Source organism: Temnothorax nylanderi, unplaced genomic scaffold (genome assembly GCF_030848795.1).
Source record: "Temnothorax nylanderi isolate EJ_2023f unplaced genomic scaffold, tnyl_v1.0 TNYL_tig0012_pilon, whole genome shotgun sequence".
Classification (NCBI taxonomy): domain Eukaryota; kingdom Metazoa; phylum Arthropoda; class Insecta; order Hymenoptera; family Formicidae; genus Temnothorax; species Temnothorax nylanderi.
This window is the reverse complement of record NW_027249074.1, coordinates 1,865,906-1,890,078: the sequence shown is the minus strand read 5'-3', so window position 1 is coordinate 1,890,078 and position 24,173 is coordinate 1,865,906. Positions and strand designations below refer to the sequence as shown.

The 24,173-nt window shown below is 39.5% G+C and overlaps 1 protein-coding gene and 1 long non-coding RNA gene across 3 annotated transcripts in view; one reads left to right on the top strand and one right to left on the bottom strand.

The window, feature by feature from the left end:
* Nucleotides 1–24,173, bottom strand: part of LOC139767830 (nephrin) — a 192,874-nt gene that overhangs the window by 16,159 nt on the left and 152,542 nt on the right. For both annotated transcript variants that reach the window (XM_071697488.1, XM_071697489.1), the window contains one exon: nucleotides 8,732–8,862. In XM_071697488.1, the coding sequence (XP_071553589.1) occupies nucleotides 8,732–8,862 (131 nt within the window). The remainder of the gene's footprint in view (nucleotides 1–8,731; nucleotides 8,863–24,173) is intronic.
* Nucleotides 1–24,173, top strand: part of LOC139767832 (uncharacterized) — a 172,503-nt gene that overhangs the window by 25,018 nt on the left and 123,312 nt on the right. The gene's annotated exons all lie outside the window — the stretch shown is intronic.

The following is a 24,173-nucleotide window of genomic DNA, read 5'->3' as shown; positions in this document are numbered from 1 at the left end:
TAAAGACGTCCGCAAGATTATCGGATAATAGATATTGATCGCTTCGCGTCTGATCCTTTCCGCAGCTCTCTCCCTTTGCGTCAAATTCCCGCAAGACTGAACCGCTCTCATTGTTGCCCGTCGCAAATAAACAAATTTGTCTTAGTCTTGGCATTCAACGCCACTTCCGCGAAGATCGTTGCTCAGGAGGAAACAACCGCGGCCCGCTGCGGGTTGTCGTCCGCTCGAGAAGGTCGGACAAAGGGAATTTACGATGTACACTTGTCCTCTCTCTATCTTCCCTCGTTCCTATTTCCTCTCCCGCACATTCTCACTCTCTCTCTCTTCCTCTTTCTCCTCTCTACGACAATCCCGTCAGTACTTTCCTGTGCTTTATCGTTCTCCTGTCTCGCCTATCCACGCCCTTTCTCTCCATCCGTCTTTATCATCGCTTTCTTGCGATTTTCCGTTTTATTCTTCATCTTTTTGTCCGAATCCCGTCGCGTGTAGGACGTCGTAAAAATTGCAAGTGCATTCTTGGCTGGTAATTCTACGAAGATTTTGAACGCGATTCTTTCTCAGCAAGATTTGGAAATAACACTTCTTTATAGTGTTGTAATTCCTGACATTGAATATTTTGTTAATGAGTTTGTATTGAAATTTTTCGTAAAACATAAGTATTTAATATTAATTAAAAACGTGATTTTATTATCTGAAATATCGGCAATTTCTTTCAACTTCTAATCGTTTGTAAATTACAAATATCTCGATATCTGAACGATCGTTATTTCTTTCAGAGTTTGGTTTTCTATTATTTATACAATATATCTAAAACATCATGTAATTTTTTAATCTTCTATTTTTAATCTTTCTAACTGCGTTCTTTCTCACACATACGGATCGGAGATGCAACTCGCTGTTGTCTCTCTAACATTCGAGAACGATAGCGCGATATCCGCTTTGCGCTTCTCCCCGGCGCGGATTTACATTGTGCGAGAGAAAAATTCCGCTCGAGCGGAAGCATCGGTGCGATTGCGAAGCAAAATATTTGCACGCTTTAAATCACGAAGTCCAGATAACGGCGCGTTTTTTTCACCCCCTCGAGGTACCAGTGAAAATACGAAGCAAGTATACTGAAAATTTCACGATGCGGTTTAATGTGAGTTCTCGTTTATTTCGGATGGAATTTTTCGGTAGCACGTATAAGAGATCCTCGAATACTTAAGCTTTGTCACAATAAACTTAAGCCAATCTTCCAAAATGCTAAACCACCTGGAGTATTTGTTAATCTTGTTAACTTATGCAAATACTTACAAGATAAAAATATCTTTGAAAGTGTTTCACACAAAAGTTGGTGCAAATATTTATGACCTAAGACTGACTTAAGATAAATACAACAGTGAATGACAATACTTTTCCATGCCATGGAAAAAAAATATTTCCCTTCATGAAAAATCGAATATCACGTACAGCAAAAAGTTTCGCAAGTCTAAACAAGACTTAACATGGATGGCAAACAAAATACAGAAAGTCGGTCTATTTGTCGAAATTAGTTCGAACTGGAAAAGGATGTTCCGACGATGTTTGCAGAGAATTGTAACCGCGAGCCACGAGACCGACGGTATAAGATCGAACGAAGCCGAGTTGCGAACAACGTCGAGAGAAGGCGGATATGCGGCGGCGACCACGAGGGAAGAGGTTTCGCCGTGTTTGTTTTAGATGAGTAACGAGCTCCGTATCTATTTCTCCTCGGCATTCTCCGCGGAAACTGGTACGTGCCGAGGCGCATCGGGCGTCTGCAGCAGCGAGGCGAGGCGAGGCGTCGCTGCAGGATCGGGAAGCAATATGTCTTCGCGAGAGACAGTAGATATCGCCGTGTAACGCGCGGCGGACAATGCGCATTCATGCGATTATCTCGGTGTCTTAAGCTTTAAGCGCCTGCGAGAAGCTGAGATGCTTTCAAATATAGCAGCAGCCGAATCTACCGCGGATCCTCGATTTCGCGCGAATTATATCACGCGCGATGGCGAACGAGAAGAATATATTCCTCGCAGTTCGGTATAATTAATTATTAAAAGATTCGGAAACATTAGACAGTGAGATTGCAAGAATCTCTAAATCTACAAAGTAGAATAACAAGTCAGATCAAGTGTAATTGACAGTAAGTGAGAAGCTATCACCTCTTTCCTCTTTCCACAAGAAAGATGACAGTCCAGTCACCTTTTTTATACCTTATTATACCTTCTTATTATATATTTCAAAGTTCCTTTAAAAAATAGTCGTGCCTTTAATAACAGCATCTTTAGCCATTCTTTCTAAGTCAGGTATTCATATTTTTCAACGAATAATCCACGATAAATAACACGTTGTCAACGAACGTGAACTATTTCCATCTCGGAAACTCTCGCGGCGCAAATGGAATTTCCTATTTCGACGGCCACCTCCAGGATGTGCTACGGCTGCCGTCCTATGGGATTCGTACGGTGAGGACTCTCTTTCTTTCTCTCTCTTTTCCTCTCCCTCTTCATCCTGATACCGCGTGAATTCTCGTGTAACACGACGCCGTCGTATTAGACGTTAAATATACGTAGCTGTGTCGGAGACCGGGTGATACGAGCGCGTGCCTCGTTCCGGGATGAGCGCTGAATATATCCGCGTCACCGAGTATAATATACACGAAGCCCTCCTCCCCCGTCCAACGAATGCGGGCACGAGACAGGAGCGATAAGTTCCATCCCCCCTCGTTTTCGCGACAGCACTCCCCGTTATGGGTACGTGCGTCTTATATCGCGTATCCTACATCTCGTCTCGAGAAGTTCCGCCATCCGTTCGAGTTACGTATAAGTAAGGGCCAAATCCCCTTTTTAACTTTCGACGATCGCGGCTTTTGTGAGACGGGGAGATCATTCGTCGTGGATAATTACGAAGCAGAGCTTCGAAGCGTAGACGAGATTGACACTTTAGGTCCAGTTTAAATTTTACGATAGCTTGAAAAATGAAAATTGTGATAACAATCTAATAGCGTATTGAAAGTGAACGATATATGCAGGACGTAACAACTCAGAGAATAATGCAAGCAGAGACAATCAGAATTCGAAAGATATACACGATAATATTTTGGGAAACGTATATTTAAATATAAATAGCGAAAAACGTCGAACACAAGAAAATTCTGTCGTATTTTTTCGTGCGAGCGATTTTTCATCGTATTTCCGTCGATGAGACGAAAGCCGGCGATATCGAATTATTTCCAACGTTGGACAAAGTCTCAAATTCCCAAAATACGCATGATGACATTAATTGACGGAGATTCGATTTTCCATTCATCGCAAAACGCGAAATGCCATCTCTATAATATGATATAATGATGTTATATCATAGCGCGCGCTATGTAACGCATGCCGCAATGCTAACATAATAATCATGTCCCGCCGATTTCGGATTTACGTTCCGCTCGATCGGATCCTTTACGCGGTATCCGTAACACAATGTAACGAAATTTCGTGAAATATCAAATAAAGCGAGAGACGAAATAACGATTGCAACAGTACCACAGCAACAGTATTAAGCAGTGATATTTGAACGAAGAATAAAATGTTTAAACGTTTAAATATCGATTGTTAAAGCCGATTCGCGCCCGATTTTTATCGTAATCGCGTTCTCAACAAATTTTTTTGTTGCACGAACGAGTAGCTGGAAAATATTTAACGCAATAATATTGCAAGTATCAAAGGAGCATTCAAATATTTGTTCGCAATTCCCTCCCTCTTTCGATTTCCAGACGAAATGGCAGCAACTGCGAACCGATCCGCGAATGAATTGTCGCCGTTGGTCCGGATGATACTTGTCTACCTGCACGATTCGGTTGCGTGCACGATTTCAGCTCGCGCGAAACGTCCTGCGCAAGCAACGGAAAAAATATTCCCGCCCGCAGCCTCGCCTCATCGAATTTCGCATGCCTTCGTTCTTTGCCGTCGTTTTTTTTTCCATACGAGTTAAAGAAGCTTTTACTGCACAATTGCCGCTCCGTGAAAAATGCGATTACGTTAAACTGTTAAAGCAACGTGATAAAACTGATAAAGCAGTAACTCAATGATTAATTGTATCTATATTACACCTATTTTGTATGTAACGTTATTTTACAATCTGTAACTGGGAGCAATAAATACAGAAGAAAGAAAACAAATCATAGAATTTTGTAACGAATATTTTCTGTTTCTTTTTAAATATCTTTTTGAGTTTTTATCATAGTTTGAAAATGCTTTGTACTTAATGATTAAAGATTATGACGAGGAAGATGATAAGTAATTTAAAGTACGCTCTCTGAATAATGTAAAACAAAAATCTGGTTAAATATACGTCCTTCGCGTTCAAATCTCGACGCTGGTCAAGCCCGGATTAATTCTGAATCTTTGATAAGGACGCGGCTAAAGCGCGGGTCTCGTCATTGTGAACGAGTCGCCGCAATTTTCGCTTGATGGTGAACGATGCGTTCGTGTGCATGCACACACACGCGCGCGCGCGCGCGCGCGTCATCCGTTTACAATAAAATTTTCGTTGTACGGACGTTTTTACGGATTGGTAAACCAACGGCGCGGGCGGCCGGTGATTCGTGGGCAATTTATCGGTTCGGTTCGACGAGCAGAACGGGATGCGGGCCGTCGAACGGGAGGTGTGACAACGGGGTGCTCGTAAATTTACAATAATTTCGACGAGAGTGCACACCGACGCTCGCGGCCGCACGAATGGCTGCAGACATTCCAAATTATCCTTGCTCTAAAATTCCATTCGAATGGCGGCGGCGAACTTACTCGATCCACCCCGCCGCCATCTCCGAAAATTCACCACATCGCGGAATCGGGCTCTTAAATCCTTCGCGAGAACTTGAACATCGGTAATAATTTTACCGAGCAGGAAAATGCAACGAAGTAAATCAAAGTTGGCGCTTGAAAGCGCAACGGAGTAGAAAAAGAAGATACTAGAACATTCTGCTCAATTCTTTTCGTATAATTATTTCCTTCATTTCTAGAAGAAAGTTCTCTTATGAATATTTTTTATATTATAAAGTATTTCAAGCGTAAAAATGAAAAAGATGCAAGAATATCTCCAAAATTCTACAACTTTGTTCCTTTTATATGAAATACTACCCAATTAAAAGTTCCTTTCTAAGATTCGCGGCGAGAAGAGAAAAGAAAAGAGAATTTTTTTGGATGCTGCTCGAATGATACTGAATGTCATCTTCGATTTCCTCGCACGATTCGCTAGATCGTTTATCCGAGACGTGCAACCTCACACCTTCCGTCGTCGTCGTCGTCGTCTCCGTTCTCGGCGTGCGACACCGAGTCGATAAATAATTCGCGAAATTTCGCCTGGAATTCCCCGGAGTCGCGTTACGGCATCCTGCCCCTCTAAGGAAAAATTTTCGTCCCCTCGGAACAGCGCACGCGACTATCCGAGGGAGAAAATCGTCCTGTAAGTGCGCGCACACGAGAGGAGCGACGATCCTCCTCCTTTGTGCCGTGAGGACCTTCGTCCTGCCTCTTACGAATTTAAAGAGAACAGTCAACGTTCTTCCTTTCGCGCCCGTCTTTTCGCTTAAATATGCAACAGCGTCGCACTGCTGGAACCGAGACAAACGATCCGCGAAATTGTACGAAGCAAAGAGTATGCAGGAGAAAGAGACGGAAAGACAGAAAGGGAAACAAAGAGAAAAAGTGACTCGCGGAAACTACTTCCTATTTGAGACAGCGTGTATCCTTATTCTTTATGTTTCTCTTTATGTCAAAATACATTATATTATTACGTTATGTCTTAAGTGGCTGATTGAAAACCGTATAAAATATTCAGTGTGTTAGATGGCATCACTTTTAAAATAACTACTTTTTCCTTGACTTTTTCTGTGAAAGTCCCCTAAGAGAAATTTACTCAGATATTAATATTTATCAATTATTTTAAAGTTAACAAAAAACGTGCGATGCGTTTTTGTCAAACTTTTTTCTCTTTCACTTTACTATTTTTATATTATCGTTCATGTATAGAAGAGTACTCTCTTTTCTATGCCGTTGAAACTGATTTTTGATTCGTTGAACTATTGAAATAAATGAATTAAAATAATCACTTTTTATAACATTATATGCTTAATTTCTTTAAATCGAAATTGATGAAAGCGAGGAGCTTTGTTTCTGGAAAATTCTGTTGCAATCTCCCAGAAAATATTTGCACGTCATTCGATTTGCATTATTTATCCGCAGCGTGCGCAAACGGGAGAGATCTGATGGTAAGATATTACCGCGATTTGTGTAAATTTATCTGGAGTATATTGGCTCGCGCGCTCCGTTGGCGAGGATATAGCATCATCGTAAGCTTCGCAACATTCAATTTTATCGAAGACTAAATAACGACTATTACTGATCCAAGCGCGCGATGCAATTTTCACGGAGCGTCACGCAGTTTACGTGTGACATGGCGTTGCTGGATATCCTTGTAGAACGCCAAGGATGTTACGAGCGAGCCGAGGAAACGCTCGCAGGATTTCATGGTCTCTCGAGGGAGTGACAAGAGAGAAAGAGAAAGAAAGGGAGAAAGGGAGAAAGGGAGAGCGGGGAAAATGATGGAAGACGTAATCCCGCTTAAGAGGCTTAACTCCGGCGATCCTTGAGTGACCGAAGATAAAGAGAATCTGCACGACGTACTTTTGACAATCGCTTCCGTGGAAAAAAGGATATATCGTTCGCTCCAACGGCGAAGAAAGCGGAACTTTTCTTCGCTTACGTTTGTTATCGAGTTTAAAGCCTCCAGTCGAAGTAGGAGAGGCGAATTATACGATGTTTCGACGCGAATGATCGTTCGCGTAAAACGACACGAGACGATAAAGACTGACGTAATTCTGCACGGAGATACCTACTCAGAGTTATACAAGCGCGAGGTTTCCTGGAGGATCAGGATGTAGGAAGAAAATTCGAGACGTGTTTTCCTCCGCAGTTTCCCTAGGAGACTAATCCGAGAGTAGATCGTCTTGTGTCGGGGTGCCTTCAAATCTGATTAATTGCATCGCCGCAGCGAAGCCTCACTTTGATCGCCGTGATTATTCGGAGGCTAAGGATCTTTCCGCGCCAACTTTGGCAATTCATTTGACAAATGGCACCTCCGGAGACTCTCTATCAACGTATAAAAACATCGCTTAACTTGTCTGAATCCAAAATAATGTTTCTTCGATATTTGGATTTTATGCAAGTAGTATTTGTTATCTAACTTGATTAAATCAATAAATACGGGATATGAAGGAATTGTTGAATCTCAAAATCTCGAATAATCGGGCGATATCTTCGCGTCTGTTAAATTTCCGAAAAATCCATCCTTTTACGGAATTGCCGTTACCTAACGATTACGTAATTAATTCTGAATAACGTTTCTCCTGTTTTCAATATTTTGGATCTTTTTACATATTTGTTTTTAATATTGCGAAAATGTAATCCGGTCCTCCACGCTTCAGTTGCGCAATGATACGCGTCATATATTTCGGCTAATACCGCATGCATCGAATAACGCCGTAGGCGAATGAACCCGATGCGCAATGTTAATGCCGAACGGAATAGGCGTACTAATTAGGGGGGATATTTCATTAGGATCCACGTAAATAGCCAGTAAAATCGGTCGTCCCTGAAATTCCGCCCTGTGGCCGTTTGCAGTCGCTAAATACATATACGCGCGCCCATTTACCTCGCCACATTTTTGTCTCTTTGGAACTAATGGCATTAAAAGCTGGATGTTAATAATCAGAATTTCGAAAAGCTAGCGACTGTCGCAAAAGGAGTCGCGCTGTTTTATAAATAATATTGTCTGGCGCGATAATTAATCACGCACATAGTTAAAATTAGATATATGTATAAAATTAATGTGTCTACAACGGGCAGACAAGAAAGAGCGAGATTAAAATCCGTCACTTCAAAAAATTAATGTCTCACATATGGCGTTTCCTCGTTTACGAAAATACGGGGAAAAAATTCAAGATTCTGTGCTTTATAATGTAAATACAGAATATAAAAATTTTTTACTTGTTCCAGTCTGTACGACTTATTTGATAATATTTTTTCATACTTACATTAATGCTATATTGTCGGTTTTGATAAAGTGATCATTCATTACAATATTGCCTATATGCCGTCGGCGGGATCTTTGTGGCGAAGTATATAACGGCATTACGCGACGACATATATTGTATATTGTGTAGAGTCTACACAATATACAATACCTGTACGTCGTAGATGGATGTATATTGCGTAATTTAGGATGGGTTAAAGGGTCATGTTGGAAGTGTCCGACCAATGCCCCGCAGGTCAATTGCAACTAACCCAGATAACCTTTGGTAACAATTCGACAGATTCCTACGTCTACGATCTACATCTAAAATTATTCTTGTCTAGATAAACAAGAATAAACAAGAATAAACGGACACGATAAACAAATATAGAGAGTGTTCCGTTAAAATTCATTAAGACTTACTTCAATAACAGACTCTTAATTAATTTGTGGACCTTGTGTTATCCATTCATGTTTTGTGTATCGCATACGCAATTAGAATTCAATCCATATTTATGTCGATACACGAGTGTCACTCTGCTTGTCGACTGCAGAATATTTGCGCATTCCCGGCATTCGTTAAGCGTTCGATTGACGGTGAGGATCGTACATTGGTCCCAATTTGCAAAAAAGAAGAAAAAAAGAGTAGAAGTGGTCGATGCAGCGCGCCTACCTCGTGGAACCAGGTCAGTTTGTACGATCTGGGATTCGCCCTGACGTTGCACTCAAAGTAAACATCAGATCCCTCCTTGATGTTCTTCGGGTTCAAAGTGGAACCTATCTTGAGGCTGGCGATGGGCGCAACTGCAATCAGAAGTGAAAGATCGAACGCTGAATGAAAAGTGACAAGTATAATTCATCATATATGAAGCTTAACGTATTCATGATTTAAGGAATTACGATATATGCTTCAAGATATTAAATTGCTTTATTTTTATTACTTATCTACCTATTAGTATCTTATAAAAAATTTTATATAGTCAATTATATTATTTTGTGTTACTTCGTAACGTAACATCTTTAAATATAGAAAGCCACTGAAAATAATTTCTTTGATTAAACCAAGATATATTTTTACTTCCACTGACAATGAGAATTGTATATTTAAAAAAAGCGAAGTACCAGAAATCTATTTCTATATTCGAGCAACAGAGACATGAATAATTTCGGATTTGGTGATGTTTAGCTACGTCGGAATATTCAACATATCCCGTGCAATATTCGAGCGAGATCGCAAAAAAAAGCCTGAGCGCCGCGAGTGTATCGGGGCGTGACATCATTGGTAATTTATAAATGTCACTTTGACACAGCGTTATTTATGAACCGATGGATAGCAATGCACGGCGGAATAATATTGCGGATATTAACGGGCTGGAGTTTAATGAAATCTGCATTTTCGGCAGTGGAGTCAAAGCGGAAACGCGTCACGTTAGCCCGGAATTTTATCGCGCGTGATTTTCTCGTATAATGAAAATCGCGATTGATCACTACATCAATTCTGGTATGGGTGTGTGTGTGTATGTGTGTACAGCTCTGTGTAGAGTTAATTTGCGAATAATGATGATAACGATAAAGAGCGATGATTAGGGACCAAAATTTCATTTCGCTGACAATCGAATGCGCGTCTGTTTCAATAAAAATGTTCGAATTTTACATTTATATAACCGTATGACTGATTTAAATAGATTGACCAACACCCGCGATAAAGAAACGAGTAAAAATGGATTAAAATTATTAAAAATTATTACTGTAATAACAAATTTCATTATTAATTCCGTAATATATTTGATTATTTTATTTATTAAAGTAATTTTATCCAAAAAAAATGTAAAACTTTCGCAATAACTCTTGAATCTATTTTAATTAATTACAATTACGTTAAATATCAATGAATTAACGATATAAATGTAATTATTCGATGCTTTCATTTAATATAAACGCAAAATTTCTTTGAAGGCTTTTAAATTTGTTACAGTTAGCACATAACAAAATTACACAATAAATTTCGGAGCTAATTTAATAACACGGTTGTGTGGATTGTTTGAGCTTTACATTTCACAATGTGCGCGGATGTATAATCTTGTTAGTGGCATTTAAAACTAATTAATTACAGTCTTACGATGTGAATGAAACAATCGATAACTTCGTTTGTGGAGCACAACAATATTAAACAACATATCGCAAATAGGATCTCGATGTTCAATGAAAAAGAAAGGCACAGAAGGTTCTTAACGAGATCCCAGGTCCATAAGGCTACTTAAATAATAAATCAAAGTGAACTAATTTAAAGCTCCCTTCTAATGGCATGAGGGAAATGTAAACGAATACGGCGCTCAGCAGACGCTATTAATAATGACACTTTGATCAAAGCATTGAAATTTTCGTCAGTGATATATCTTTGACGTATCATAGTTAGGTGGAGTAATTATAATACACTCGTGCGTATATATGCGCTCCTGTTTATAAATTATTTAATTAACGGTAACTATAAACAAATTTTGGTACGCGTGACATTATGAATTTCTCTTCGCATTGAGTTCAGTCATCTATTGCCGAGAGGAAACGGTGGTTGTTTCGGATACCTTGTGTGTGACCGGAATATTTGTAACAATGCACTCGTGTATAATTACGATTACAAGCATCGCGCACGGCGCATTGTCGTCGCGCGTAGCGTTGCGAGACAGTAATTGCATGTTGATTCAATCCATTCTCGCAACACACGCGGGAAAACGGGCCAATGAGAATCGTGGGAGTGCTTCTCGATAAATAAAGTGGCATTGATTTTCGTTGCGGCGATCGCGCTACGCGCGAAATCGAACGGACAAGCGCGGAAAACGATATGCGCGCGAGCTTCCAGCTTTCTCTCGCAATATTTTTCTTCGATTTCCGCGTGTAGCGTCCATTCGAAGTGAAACGAAAAAAAAAATTATTATTTCTTCCAAGTGAGTGCGAGCGACTTTTAATTAATGTGACTTTAATAAAAATGCGAGTTATATCGAATATCGTGAAAATCGGCGGTCTAGCGCTTTCCTAGAAAACACAAAGCTCTTCCGCCAGAGAAATCAGCGAGGGAGTGGTTAGTTCAAACGAATAGTTTCTTTCAGCTCCCTTTTCCCGACGTCTGAAATAATTGAAGAGAAACATGTCAGGATGATTTTACTGGTTTGTATCAACCTCTTGATCGGACAGCAGCATAGAAATTGGAGATCGAAATGAAACGCCGGTAAATTTAATTGGAAAAATGTGGAAAACTAAAATAAAATTAAATAGAGATCATATAATTCCCTTATTATTCCCTTATTCCCATATATTCCCTTATTCTTCAATCACACGAGATAAGATATTGTTAATCGTCACAGTTTATGGAATAAATAGCATGATAAATATTCTGTAGAATAAAAAGATTTGGTTTGAGTGAAGGAATATCACGTTAGAATAGTAGAAAAGCGGTCGTCTATGATTTTCCAAATAGTTTCCGACTTTAATCGCAATCGCGGAGGATTTCATTTCAACTCGTTTGCTCGCCAAAGTCTGAATTGGTCTCGCGTAGTTAGTTTCCATGCTGTCGCGAATCTGCGCGCGGAAACGGAAGACGCGGAGAATACGAGTAGCGAGACGCGACGAGAGAGAATCGTCGACGGAGTGGAAAACATGACTTATAACAGACCCTGCTTAATAAATTCGCGGAATATAATGCGCAATTACGTGATAGGGAACCTTAATTTCACGTTTTACGTCAGATGTGTGGGTGTAGACTGTATAAAATTGTTATATTTATATAAAAAAAACCTTCAAAAAGCTTGAAATAAATCAACGTGAAAATAATCCATACATGAAGAAACCTAGGTTTCTGGAGCTCCAATGTAATATCCTGAGGAATAAATACGACGAATGGGAAACGTCAATTTAAATTTTATAACGAAAACCAACATAATTTTGATTTTTATCGGATATAACAAGATTCTTTCAACGACTTTTTTATTTCTGTCTGAAATTCAAGCAGTAATTTAGAATAATTTGAATACAATCACCACAGTGGTATACAATCATCCACGCAACGTTATAGTAACTTAGAAAATTTTCAAGCGAATTAGATTCGCGCGCGATAATCTATGTTGGCTGTTCCTCCGAGCCGCGGAATTTACAGAATCGCGTCTTCACGATTGCAGCACGGAATCTGCGATCGCGTGGGATTATAATGGAACCGCGCGGTATTGCGATATTCATATCGCGAGCTGCTGATTACGTCGGCAAACACGATCGTCGCAGCTCGGAAATGCGGCTCTCACGACTACGGTACGTAATCTCGAAATAAATCTTACATCGGTGCATATAGCGCGCGTCGCTTCCCGGATTGTGTTGCACGTTACGTAGCGCGCATTCGATATAAACGCGCGTGCATGCGGCGACACCACAATATGCATCCCGACGATGCAGCGGCGGCTGCACTCAGCCGCTCTGAAATTCGCGGAGTACGTGCAACCGCATCCGCAAGCCCCCTCTCGCGGGATGCTTCTTCGCACGTGCATTCGAACGTTTTGGCTACGTTTAATCCCTTCGCTCTAGCGATTCCTTATTTATCACAAAAATGCGTATTCCTTTTTACAAATTCATAGAAATTCTTTAAAGTATTTTAAGCGTTTTCTTTAAAACGTGAAAAGTCCTATGTATGTTACGTCGTGTTAAGACAATCGTTGCATTGACGAATTAAGTTGAAGATGACGTTGTGGTAGAAGTCTGTTGTCTGTTGCGTACAAAAATCTAATACAGCTTGCGTCACATCATTGTCCGACTGGAACTTATGTCCTTTTAGTGTCTTTTACAGCGGACCTAAGAAGTAAAGATCGCAAGGGAAGAGATTTGGACTGTAAGGAGGGTTTGCCATTAAAAATAAACGTCCCGCAACCTCAGTAAAGGGGTAATCTTACTGCACGACAACGCGCGCTCTCATGTTGCCAACGTCGTAAAGGACAAATTGCAATTCCCTTAAATGATCCTCCTTGCAGTCTAGATCTCTCCCCTTACGATTTTCACTTCTTCGATCCGCTGAAAAAGACACTGAAAGGACGTAGGTTCCAGTCGGACGATAACGTGAAGCAGACTATATTGGATTTTTGCACGCAACAGACAACGGACTTCTATCACAACGACATCTTCAACTATATGTTCATCAATGAAGCATCCTTTATATTTATGCGAGGATTTATAAGAATTAGAGTCTTGCCAGTTGCAATACAATAACGGTTTATTCGCGAATATTACTTATTAAAGGATTGTTAAGCGGAATATCTTTTACCGTTTCTATGAATATTTAATTATTTCATAATCTGATGATGCGAGTTTCAATCATCCAAATATTTTTTCAGAGGCTTTGCTCCTTTCCCTTTCCCCTCTTTCGAGCAAGCCTATTAATATTATTTTACGAAATTGATTTTTAAGCGGCGCTCGTGGTACGTGCGTTGTATTTTTCGCGTACCCAGCAGTCGAACGAAATTGGCTGGATGATTGGTTAGCGGTTTCCGATCGCGCTTGCGATCGCGCCTCGATGGAAGCTCGCAAAAGCGACACGACGCGAGCAATTATCGTGCTACGTCGGGCATTTTCATTTCTGCGGAACCACTCAAATCGCGACACTCTCTCTTTTTTTTCCGCCGCTTTCCGCCGGACACGCGTCGCGTATCCGGTTCCGCGCGAATCACCAACCGATCTCTGTATTGAAATCGCCCTGCTCCGCATTATTCCACTACGCCTCTGGGAATCCACGGTAATAGCGCATCGTTGAAAATATGAAAAACGATATTGCATCCTGTGTCGGAAATTTCATAACAACTGGTTCTCGTCGCGCACGATGCATTATTAATATACAGGATATTTATCAACAACGTCAATTAACTCTACGAACGTAAATGTAAATTTTTTTCTTTAAAAAGATAATCCCCGAATTATAAACGATGTGGAAGCATGTAGACCATATATTTTCAATTTTTACCCTAGTAATCAAAATAATTATCAGAATGTATTGAGTGAAGATGACTCGATAAATCGGAGACTCATTCTAGTTCAATTCAATTTATTTGCACTATCATCTTTACCTATTAGATGTACGCAAACTACACGAATTTCGCGGTACTCAAGGGTCCGTAACCATTCCTAGCAGTCTCCAATGTTATCTTCTGGATAATGAAACTCCTTTCTCTTCGACGATCCGTAGATAACGGCAGTCCATCGTCGGCGGCATCTCGAGCGATCGTCCTATCGTCGAATAAAGCTTGGCGCATTGTTCGTTCGGGCACCTCGCGGAGGCCGCGTGGTGGACCACTGTCGTCACCCCGAGAGAATTCGATTCATCAAAGTTCTTGCCAAACGAAAAGTCTCGATAAGGAGGGCGAGAAGAGCACAAATGAAAAAGTGGGAATAGCGGAGGAAGACAAAGTGGGACAGGAAGGAAGACCGAGCGGGACAGTGTGTGTCAGGTGTGAGCGAGAGAAAAATTTATTGTTCGGAGAGAAAGGAATAAAAGGATTAGAATTCCTTTAATCCAAAGCAAGCTCTTCAAAAGTAGAAAAAGTCGAAGAAAAAGGTATAAATTGAATAAGATATCAGTTTAATCCCTTTATATCTACCAGATTGAATGCGATAACTTAACAGAGAAATTTTTTGCTTCAATTTTTTGGGGGAGAAATTGTTAAAAAGATTTGTTTGTCAAAAATTATAATTAAAAAAGATTATAATTTATTAAAAACATTCCACGTCCAGTAAGAAATATTAGAATTGGAAAGAATCTTAAATTTAAAGTGACAAAAGAACGACAGCGAGAAGGGAATTCACTTGCAACTTACGAGAAACGAGAATGAAGAAGAATGTAATAGGGGCGGTAGAAAAGACGGAGAAGAGACGGGACCGCGCTGGGAGATAGGGAAGAAAAGAAGATGAATGTTGGCGAAGAAATGCTGACGAAAAACCGCGTGAGCATGCAGAGCGGAGAAGAAGATGCAAAGGAAGGAAGAACGAGGACGAAACGTCGAGGAACGCAGTGAGGAACGAAGGCGAAGCCGAAACCGTGTGAGATATGGCGAAAATGTGGAGAAACAATAGGAGTAGCTGGAATTGCGAGCAAGATGAAGATCTAACAGTAAGGCGGGTTAAGAATTCAGGTGAATAAGGGAAAAATATGCTTGCGTTAACTCTGTATATGTACTGCCTTAAAAATTGGAATACCTCGAGTGACATATACCACATTTTAATGCTCTCTCTTTCAATTTAAGATCCAAAGTTACTGTAAAAATATATTTGCTACCACGATATCATAAAAATCTCATTATAAAATAAAATTTAATACATAATTAGCTTTAATTATTTTAAATTAATAATAGATGTTATAGTCCATTTTTTTCAAAATGATCTCAAATTATTCCATAGATGACAATTAAATAAAATTGTGAAATAATTTTCAGAGAAATAGTTACACAAAATAAAATAAAATCCTTTATAGACTATTATTGCATTGTATATATGTATGTGTTTGCGTTTCGAGAATAGGGAACGACAGATAAAATAAAAGTTAGGAAGAAATTAAAATAAGATGAATTTACATCGTGATAATGAGAGATAATAGAACACGAGAAAGAGAGAAAGATTGAGAAGAGATTTCCGAAATAGATCTATGGCGGCTGCGCGATATGAATTCTGCGACGTGTGCGATAGACTGGGGCGATATCATCTGGCGAATTCTTCTTCGGCCAGTTGTTCCGTCGCGCGATGAATCCGATTGATATCGACGTCCTGGCCAGCGAGAAATTTTTGGAAAGGGTCAAACCGTGCGATCCATTCGATCTGGGGATACGTGTCGATCCTGCCGAGTCGACAAGTCGGGCCAAACGAGCAACGCGAAGATTCCCGACGCGATAACGATCGATTTTTAAAAGGCGATTACACATCTGTGATGTGCACTGAGGGAGAAATGTGAAGGAGAAACGCTAAAAAGAAGAAACTCGAAACATTTGATCACTTGGCGATCAAACAAGTGCAATTTTATCAAGAAATATAGAAATACAGAAACATGTTGTAAAAAGAAATAGATATATTGTATAATCGATCGCGTTTCTATTTTCAGAAAAAGTCAATTTCGTCTGTGTCGAATTTTTACTGAGGAAATATATTAAATCAAATTCACGTCTGTAAAGTAAATTCTATTACTATGTCTCGATTTAGACTTTTGCAGAGAACGGTGAATTCCGGAATCAAGGAATTCGTGATAGCCGTGGAAAAGCGAGGGAGCGTTTGCGATTTTCGGGGACGCGGCGAATCAACGGATCGCCTCTCAAAGGCTACTAATTTTTAATTAAAACTTCGTCATCCTTGTCTATTGTTCGGAAGGTGGAGATTACCAACGAGCAGAATGGTGGATTCGGCACACACGGCCGCGGTCGTCCTGTGTTAATGTCGTTGCGACCGAAGGAATGTCGAGAGACCGCGGGATTCTGTCAATTTTTAATTAAAAACTTTGCGGTTACCATCTGGAAACGAAAACGATGTTGAGCAATAAGGATATGTTTTTACGGAATTAATATGAAGATATAATTAACTCCTCCGCATAATCATTAAACCTGCTATATTATCATTCTGTTATTAAATAGCTACATACTATTTTTGGATCCATTCAATTATTTGAAAGAATTTAGAAATTTATCAAAAGCCTATTCTTGGTAGCTTTTTTATTGATTTTTTTCTTCGCTCTGCAATTTATCTAAACTCCATAACTTGAAGACTTTTAATATCAGAGATGTAGCAATGGAAAGTGCGACTTATTGTTACTCGTTTAATTCCTGTCCGAAGGACGATCGAGAATGTTAATTAAGGTATTGGTTCGCGAGGTAGCCCGACATATCGGCTACCGTGAAATTGACAGAGCCGTGATTTAGAGTCCGACCGATCGAGGTTAACGATGAAGCTTAACGATTCAAGGAACGCGAAATTTCCTCGGTGGCGTTACTCAGGTATCGAACTGCGCTCGGCGATCCGGTTCCTCTTGCAGTTCGGGACCATTTAGCTTCGCGAGTAATGGCGTTCGATAATGGCTTTCCAACGTTCGAAGACAATGCTTGGATTTATCGTTTTTGTACGGCGCTGACGCTGTCGTGCAATTACGTTCGCGGTTTCCTGATGAATCCATAACTTATTCGTGCGCGCGTATTATTTTGTACGAGAGATGCTACAACAAACAAGCTTTGCGGGCAGCAGTTAAAAATATTAAAGTGATACACGATAAATAATCACAGACGATGCAACGCGGCATAAAACGGGCTTTAAAAGGCCACAGAAGTAAAATGTAATAAATCACGAAAGATTTATAATGCTTTCAAGCATTATAAATCAATAGAAAGACGCGTAAAGTTACGGATTTCTAGAGAAATGCACTCCTCCGTTCATCACCGAAGACGCAGATTGATACAGACGAGCGCACGTTGATAAGTAGAATGCGCGATGATCAGGCTTTCGCTAACGACTGACGGTGCACCGTGTTATATGCATACGTCGAGTGGAACAACATCGCGGATTACGTGAACGTACACGTACGACGGCGCAAGTAGTGGTAGTCAATTAGGAAGCGACAGTAGTACATGTCAATATCGTGCCGACAGTGGTAAAGCTCAAACATGTAGGCGGACGCGCGCGCGCGCGTGCGCGCGAGGATTACCGCACACCAGGTTAATTTTGGGGATGATAACGAAGGCTCGTGGACTATGATAGTCAATTAAAGTGCAGCAGACTATTACAATGGAGAGTTTGCGCTGTTATGCTGGTTGTAGCCAAACGACGGCGGTGGCTCCGCAGTAGTTAACTGTGCTCGTAGTTACAGGGACATGGATAAACACTTAAATGCTCATCGGGGCGATAATTGATAATTGCCTATTTGTCGTGCCGTGAATGACGCATGGCCGCTGCAGCTCGCGTCGCCAAAAACATCCCCGAACGTTTATGTCAAGCTAGACACGAAAAATAATCGCTAGTAAAATAAAATGAATTAATTTGATACTTATTTGGCAAGATAACATAAATGTGTCTTTTTTTAAAGATATACTATCCTGATTTTTTCTTATTGTATATCGTATTATATATTGTATTACATTATATTCATGTTATTATTGTATATATGTTATATGTTCTGAATGAAAATTATTCTTTTGACATAAGATTTATCTTAAAAAGATTGATTTTTATCTTATAGTTCGATACGTTTGTTCTTATTAGCGCTCAGCTACAATTTTAATCAAGGTGACTATCGATCGTAGGGATTATCACTCCTAAACCACGCGAAGCCGTGCGAGCATAAATCATTCACCGACGCGAGGACATAAATCTTTCCGCGTCAACAGCGTGAATCCTTTCCATTCCGATAATCGAACGTTACCCGATCCGGCTCGTTGGGCCGTGACGACCTCATTAAAATTACTTTCCTTCCAGTCTAAGACAGTTTTATCGTGCGGAGAATTCGTAACGATTAATAGTCCTTAAACGTAGCAATTAAGAATTCGTAAAGTTTTTGCTAAGATACGGATAATTAATCAGGCAACGAATGCATTATATAAAAGTGATTAGTAAATTTCAGACTAATAACTTCCTCTTTAATTATATGAAATACGCGCGCATATTCTTCTGCGTCAAGTCTTTCAGCTAAAGAAAGCTTAAGCTAAATAAAGAGAAAGATATGTAAGCAGGCATATATTATTAGTAAAAGATGAAGGATTTCCACAAAAAGAGGAGTCTTATTTAAATATTCTTTAGATATATCATCTTCCGCGAAAAATTATTGTCATCCGCGACATGCGCTGCTTCTCGCGTATTACGGCCACGGAACATCCACCAATTTAAATCCCCCTTCCAATGACGTAAAGCCTTCCTCAGAAGTGGATTATCCTCTCCGGAGCGTGTGTCGTACTCCCCGTAGCCGCGGTTCCGGCTGTCGTCCGTAAATCAACGGATTCGTCGGCACTCGCAAATTGGACACTCAACCGCAATATCGATACCTCGGAACCGCAGACGCGGGCATACCTAAACCGCAAAATTGTCGAAGCTACCGCTCTCGTCCGGTCCGGCCGGTCGTTGCGATGCATACGTGTGCACGCATCGTCGTAGATAACGAATCGACAGACATTACTTAGGGTCACCGCGTTAATTAATCACGAGCGACAGCTGCGCTCTTGGACGCTCGTTGTCTCCAGCGAGAAGCGATCCTACAGCTTCTTTATACCTTTGGATTCATTTCTCAAAGCAACGACAATTACCCACGGCAACAATCTTCAATGCATTTCTGTCTGACTTTTACTATAGAGTTTGTCATGTCAATAGTATAACTTAAACATTTTCAACATCTACGAAACTATTCAAAGCGGAAAATGCAAACAATTTTCAAGTTCTTAGAATTTAAAGGTCCGCTTGTTAACGATGTGACATTCCACAGACGTAAGCTCCAAGGAATACGGAATTTAGAAATTCTTATTCACGCGAATATTCTTTCAATTGATAACATAAAACGATATAGAACGAAAAAAAAACGTTGCTACAGTTTTTCATTTTACATATTGTATATTATTTTATTATAATTATTCTTGATAAAGCAGTATGGGTATCGTATGGAAAATCATTCAATGGCTCTTCTGCTATTACTACCTTCGGAAGCCTCTTGTAAAATAATGAATACGGGAATTTGTTCTGTCCGTGTGAATAATCGAAGCGATCGCGTGCCTGCACGCCGGACGCTATTTAATGAATCTAAATGCGGCTTTATTTCATTCGTGCTCGCGCCGCCTCCGTCGGCTGTTAATTGAATATCAAATGCGTGGGATTCGATAAAAAGCACGATCGTCCACGATGTATTTGTCAGTCTGGATTTTAGGCCGGACGGACGAAGTAAAATGATTAATGCTTTATTTCAGATCCCTCATTAACTACACGCGAGCGAATTTTGTCGCTTTAATTATCTACGAGAGAATTACATAAAGCGCACGAAGCGATGTCATGATTTTTCCCATTTTAATTAAGCTTTTGAAATATTCTGTACCTACAAAGAATTTTTGAGCTTTTCCAGGATTTTTCGCACAATCCAATCAATTATTCCATATTGCTTATTCATTCCTCGTCTTACGGTTCATAATTAAATAAAACTGTAAAATTGATACTGTAAAAAAATGTAAATTAACTTTAAATTTTAGAATATAAAACATAAATTGATTATAATAATTTTTGTAAATTTTTTCTTCTCTATTTTTATCAAACATATTTTTTATTATATATCGAAAAAATTTTTTTAAGTTTTTGGGAGTTTTTAAATTTCAGAGATCTGAATTAAAAAATATCTTAATGTCTTAATTTACTTCGTATAAACAATGTTGATATCTATAATAAAACTTTAAAAGTTAGTCAAAATATTAAAAGCAACAATTGTTGAAAACAAATTTATAAAAAATATGCCTCACGATTTCATAAAATTCTCAAAGAAATTTGTTTCGAAGCCGATTTCGAGCTTTATAAAGATGAAATAATGGCCGATGGTTTTAAAGCACTCTAGTCGGATATTTAAAAGCACTTCACGTTACCACTTACATTGTAAAAATTCATGTTACCATCCCGGTTGGGCGAAAAAAAGCTGCGCGTAAATAGCGAACGAGAGGTAGAAAGCTTCGACGAGCAAGGAAGGTCCGTGACGAGGTTGAAAGGTGTTGCGATGTCCTTATTACTTGGCACGATGGCCCGACGAGTCTTCCCGGGTCTAAAAGCCTTCTGTAAAGTTACTTCGCTAGGATGCACCACCTGTCGAGATGCACCACCGTTCAAAAAAGAGACTGACGGCGGAGGTCGTCTCTGTCGGCGCGTTTCTTGCGACGCTCATTAACACTCATGATTCATTAGGGCTCTCACGCCGTTGACCCGATCTCCTTAAAGCACTGTCAAGTAGGTTGAACTGCATTGCACTCTACTTACTCTTTAAACGTATGTAAAAAAGTAAATTAACTTTTCTCTACGTTTTTCCACTGTAGATATCAACATTGTTTATATCTATCTCACTTGATTATTGCTTAATTGATACTTAACATTAAAATAAATTTCGGTTTTCTCAGGCATCATCCTATTAGTAGCTTCTTCAAGCATCAAATCATAATTTTGTGAAAGCTCGAAGCTTTACAGAACTCGGGGAAATAATATTTCGTTCTCTGCGCATGAGAGAATGTATCGTATGCACCTGCGGCATCGATTTCATCCGTAAAAGAACTCGGAGTAGATAAAAAAAAAAACAGTGTACGCGAGATACAGAGTATTATTACGTTCTAAACAAAACCATGACCGGACAAACCGTGACCAGGAGAAAAGACATTGTCGTGCGACATTCTATTTATCTATTTCGTTACGATGAACGTAACACGCAAGAGACCGACAAGACCGGACCGGTTTATGACGGTGGAATGAAAAATTTATCACCGACATATAGATAGGTGCGCCGGCCAAAGACGACGGCGATGTAATATTTTTTTACTCGCATGCAAGGTGTGCCATGGGATCATAAATTGAAGCTTTACGTATAAAAGAAATTGATCCGTGGATCTATGTGATCTACATATTTATCGATGATACGGTAATTTGCGAGCTAAGCGTGTAAAATTTACAGTTTCATGTAAGTCAGTATAAGGTATTGTGCACCACAGTCGGAAATGAGTTACATTACAAACCATAAATCGTTCCTTTAAACGAGGTATCCCGCATGCGATCACACTTAAATGTAAATGCTGCGAGAAGAAAGCATTTCGTTGTATTGTGGAACATCAACTATCAAGTTAATATTCCGGACTTTTATTACTTACGGATCCTGTCGTTTAAGCTCGGTTCCGTTTAAATGCGTTCGTGTAGATCATAGTCGCCCTGTAAACCGCAAACCGTCGCGCTGAACGGGGGGGGAGGGAGTTAGACACCATCACGCGATACACGCTCTAAGGAATCGCGCTGCTGGACGAGTGAATTTGTCGTGGATGGCAGGCGCAGCTACAGGGAATCGTAATAACGCGTTTTACGACGCTCCCCGCGGGTACTCGAGGAGCGTAAAATGAGCTCCTTCGAAGATATTCGCAGTCCGAGCGAGACGGGCGGTTACTGCATCTCGGGATTTACGGCGCGATTCTGCTTGTTAAGTGTCAGAGTTTAAAACTTCGGTTATGCGTCGAATGGATTACGGGCACCGCTTCTTCTCTCTATCTCGGGGTTTTTTTCCCTTCCCGTTTTCTTTATGAGCGAGAGTTCTACCTAAGTTGCGCTTCTTCGCGAGATCGTATTTGTTTCGAAAGGTTTGAAAATCGCGTTTATCGAACGCGTTAATTAAAGTTTACATTAAGCTTGATACGCAATATGTATAATAAAACTCTCTTTAAATATACAATATTTTATATTATAATTAGAGAATAAAAGAGAAACAGAGAGCGCGCTACATATTATTTCCGTACTGCATCAATTTAAAAAGTTGCATTATGCATATTTCCATAGTTTTAAAATAAAAATTGTTGGAAAAGGTCGGGGATTGATTTATTGTGCTAACCCAGTTTCGATAAAAGAAGTCAATATTACTCTTCGGGAGGAAAATAACTTCGTCCGTGTTAGATTATTAAATTATAAAATCGCTAATGCAATTATTATAAATTCTATTCTGAATAGTGACATTTTGCAGAAAACAAAAATAAAGAATCCTCATGTTTGACTAATATACATATAGCGAGTGTACGAAAAGTTCTGACGCGAGAGAAGACATTGACATTTTGGACTCTTCTGGGACGCTGAATTTATGAATCCTACGAAATGTAATCTTGAAGTCCTCGCGTCACTTCTTTTTAACTTCCATCTTCTGATGAGTTCTAAACTTCATCCCCAGCTCTATTTCTATGACACCTGCCTTACGACTTCTCTTCTTTACAATTTCTTTCTTTTACTCAGTAACCGCGACTGTTTCTAAAAATCGTAAATTCCGCTGCACCGTAAAGTATTATAACATTTGCCGCCGCGATAACCCCTGTTTATACTCCTTGAAGAATCGCATTCATTTACGCAGACTTCGTAGGATAGAACTTGGAATATTTTTAAAGATCTCATCTATTCTACTTCAATTCGAAGCTGAAGCTGTTCTGAATATACATGAAAGTCAGTACAAAAGCGATTTTTGACCCCTCGTCTCTCATAAATAACTGTCGAGAATTTACCAGGGAAAGATGGGAGGAAGAATCGAAACTCGGACTACAAATGAAGCATTCGTAAATATTCATGGGACTTTTCTGGGAATTCGTGGCGGTTTTCCAATAGCTGGCGTAGCCACGGTAATTAAGGCAATTAACATGCGAACTGTCAAGAAAGTCGAAGAGATCGACGGTAATTACAAGACAAAAGCTATCTTTTTTTCGAAATCCTCCGGCAACATTAACCAGTAGCGAATACCAAGCAGGATAATACGTATATTCGCGAGATTAAGCATTCGCAACGACGGTATTTATCATAAAATTATGTATTATTATTCCATACGCGGGTATTCGGAGAAATTTTATTGATCGATTATATTTCTATCAATAGCATGCTTTTCTATAGAACAATTTGTTCGTTTAAAATAGGTCGATTATACAATAATTATACAATAAAAAAATTATAGCGCGCAAAAATACATTTTTCTAACAAATTGATAGATATATCCTAAAATAATAAAGAACTATTGATTAATTAGTAATCAAAAGTTATAATTTACAAACGATTTATAAAAATTCGTTTTATTCGTCAAAGTTTATTGATCAAAAGCCTAAAATTTTATGGATTGTGATCGTTTTATTACGGCACCGTATAAAAAAACCAGCTGTACGAATTTTTATCAAATCTGAAAAATACGTTTTAGAAAGAGATATTTAGATGTAAAATAAAGGAAGATACCAGATACGTCTATAAGATTACAGGATATCTTGGGCGAAGAAGTGCCTTTTCCTTTGCGAAAAGACACTTCTTTCCTCCGTCTTTTCGTTTGAGAAAAGACATTGTAGCAAATAACTTTAAAGATGTTGCCGAATTAAGCTGAAAAATGCACCTATCGCGAACGTAAG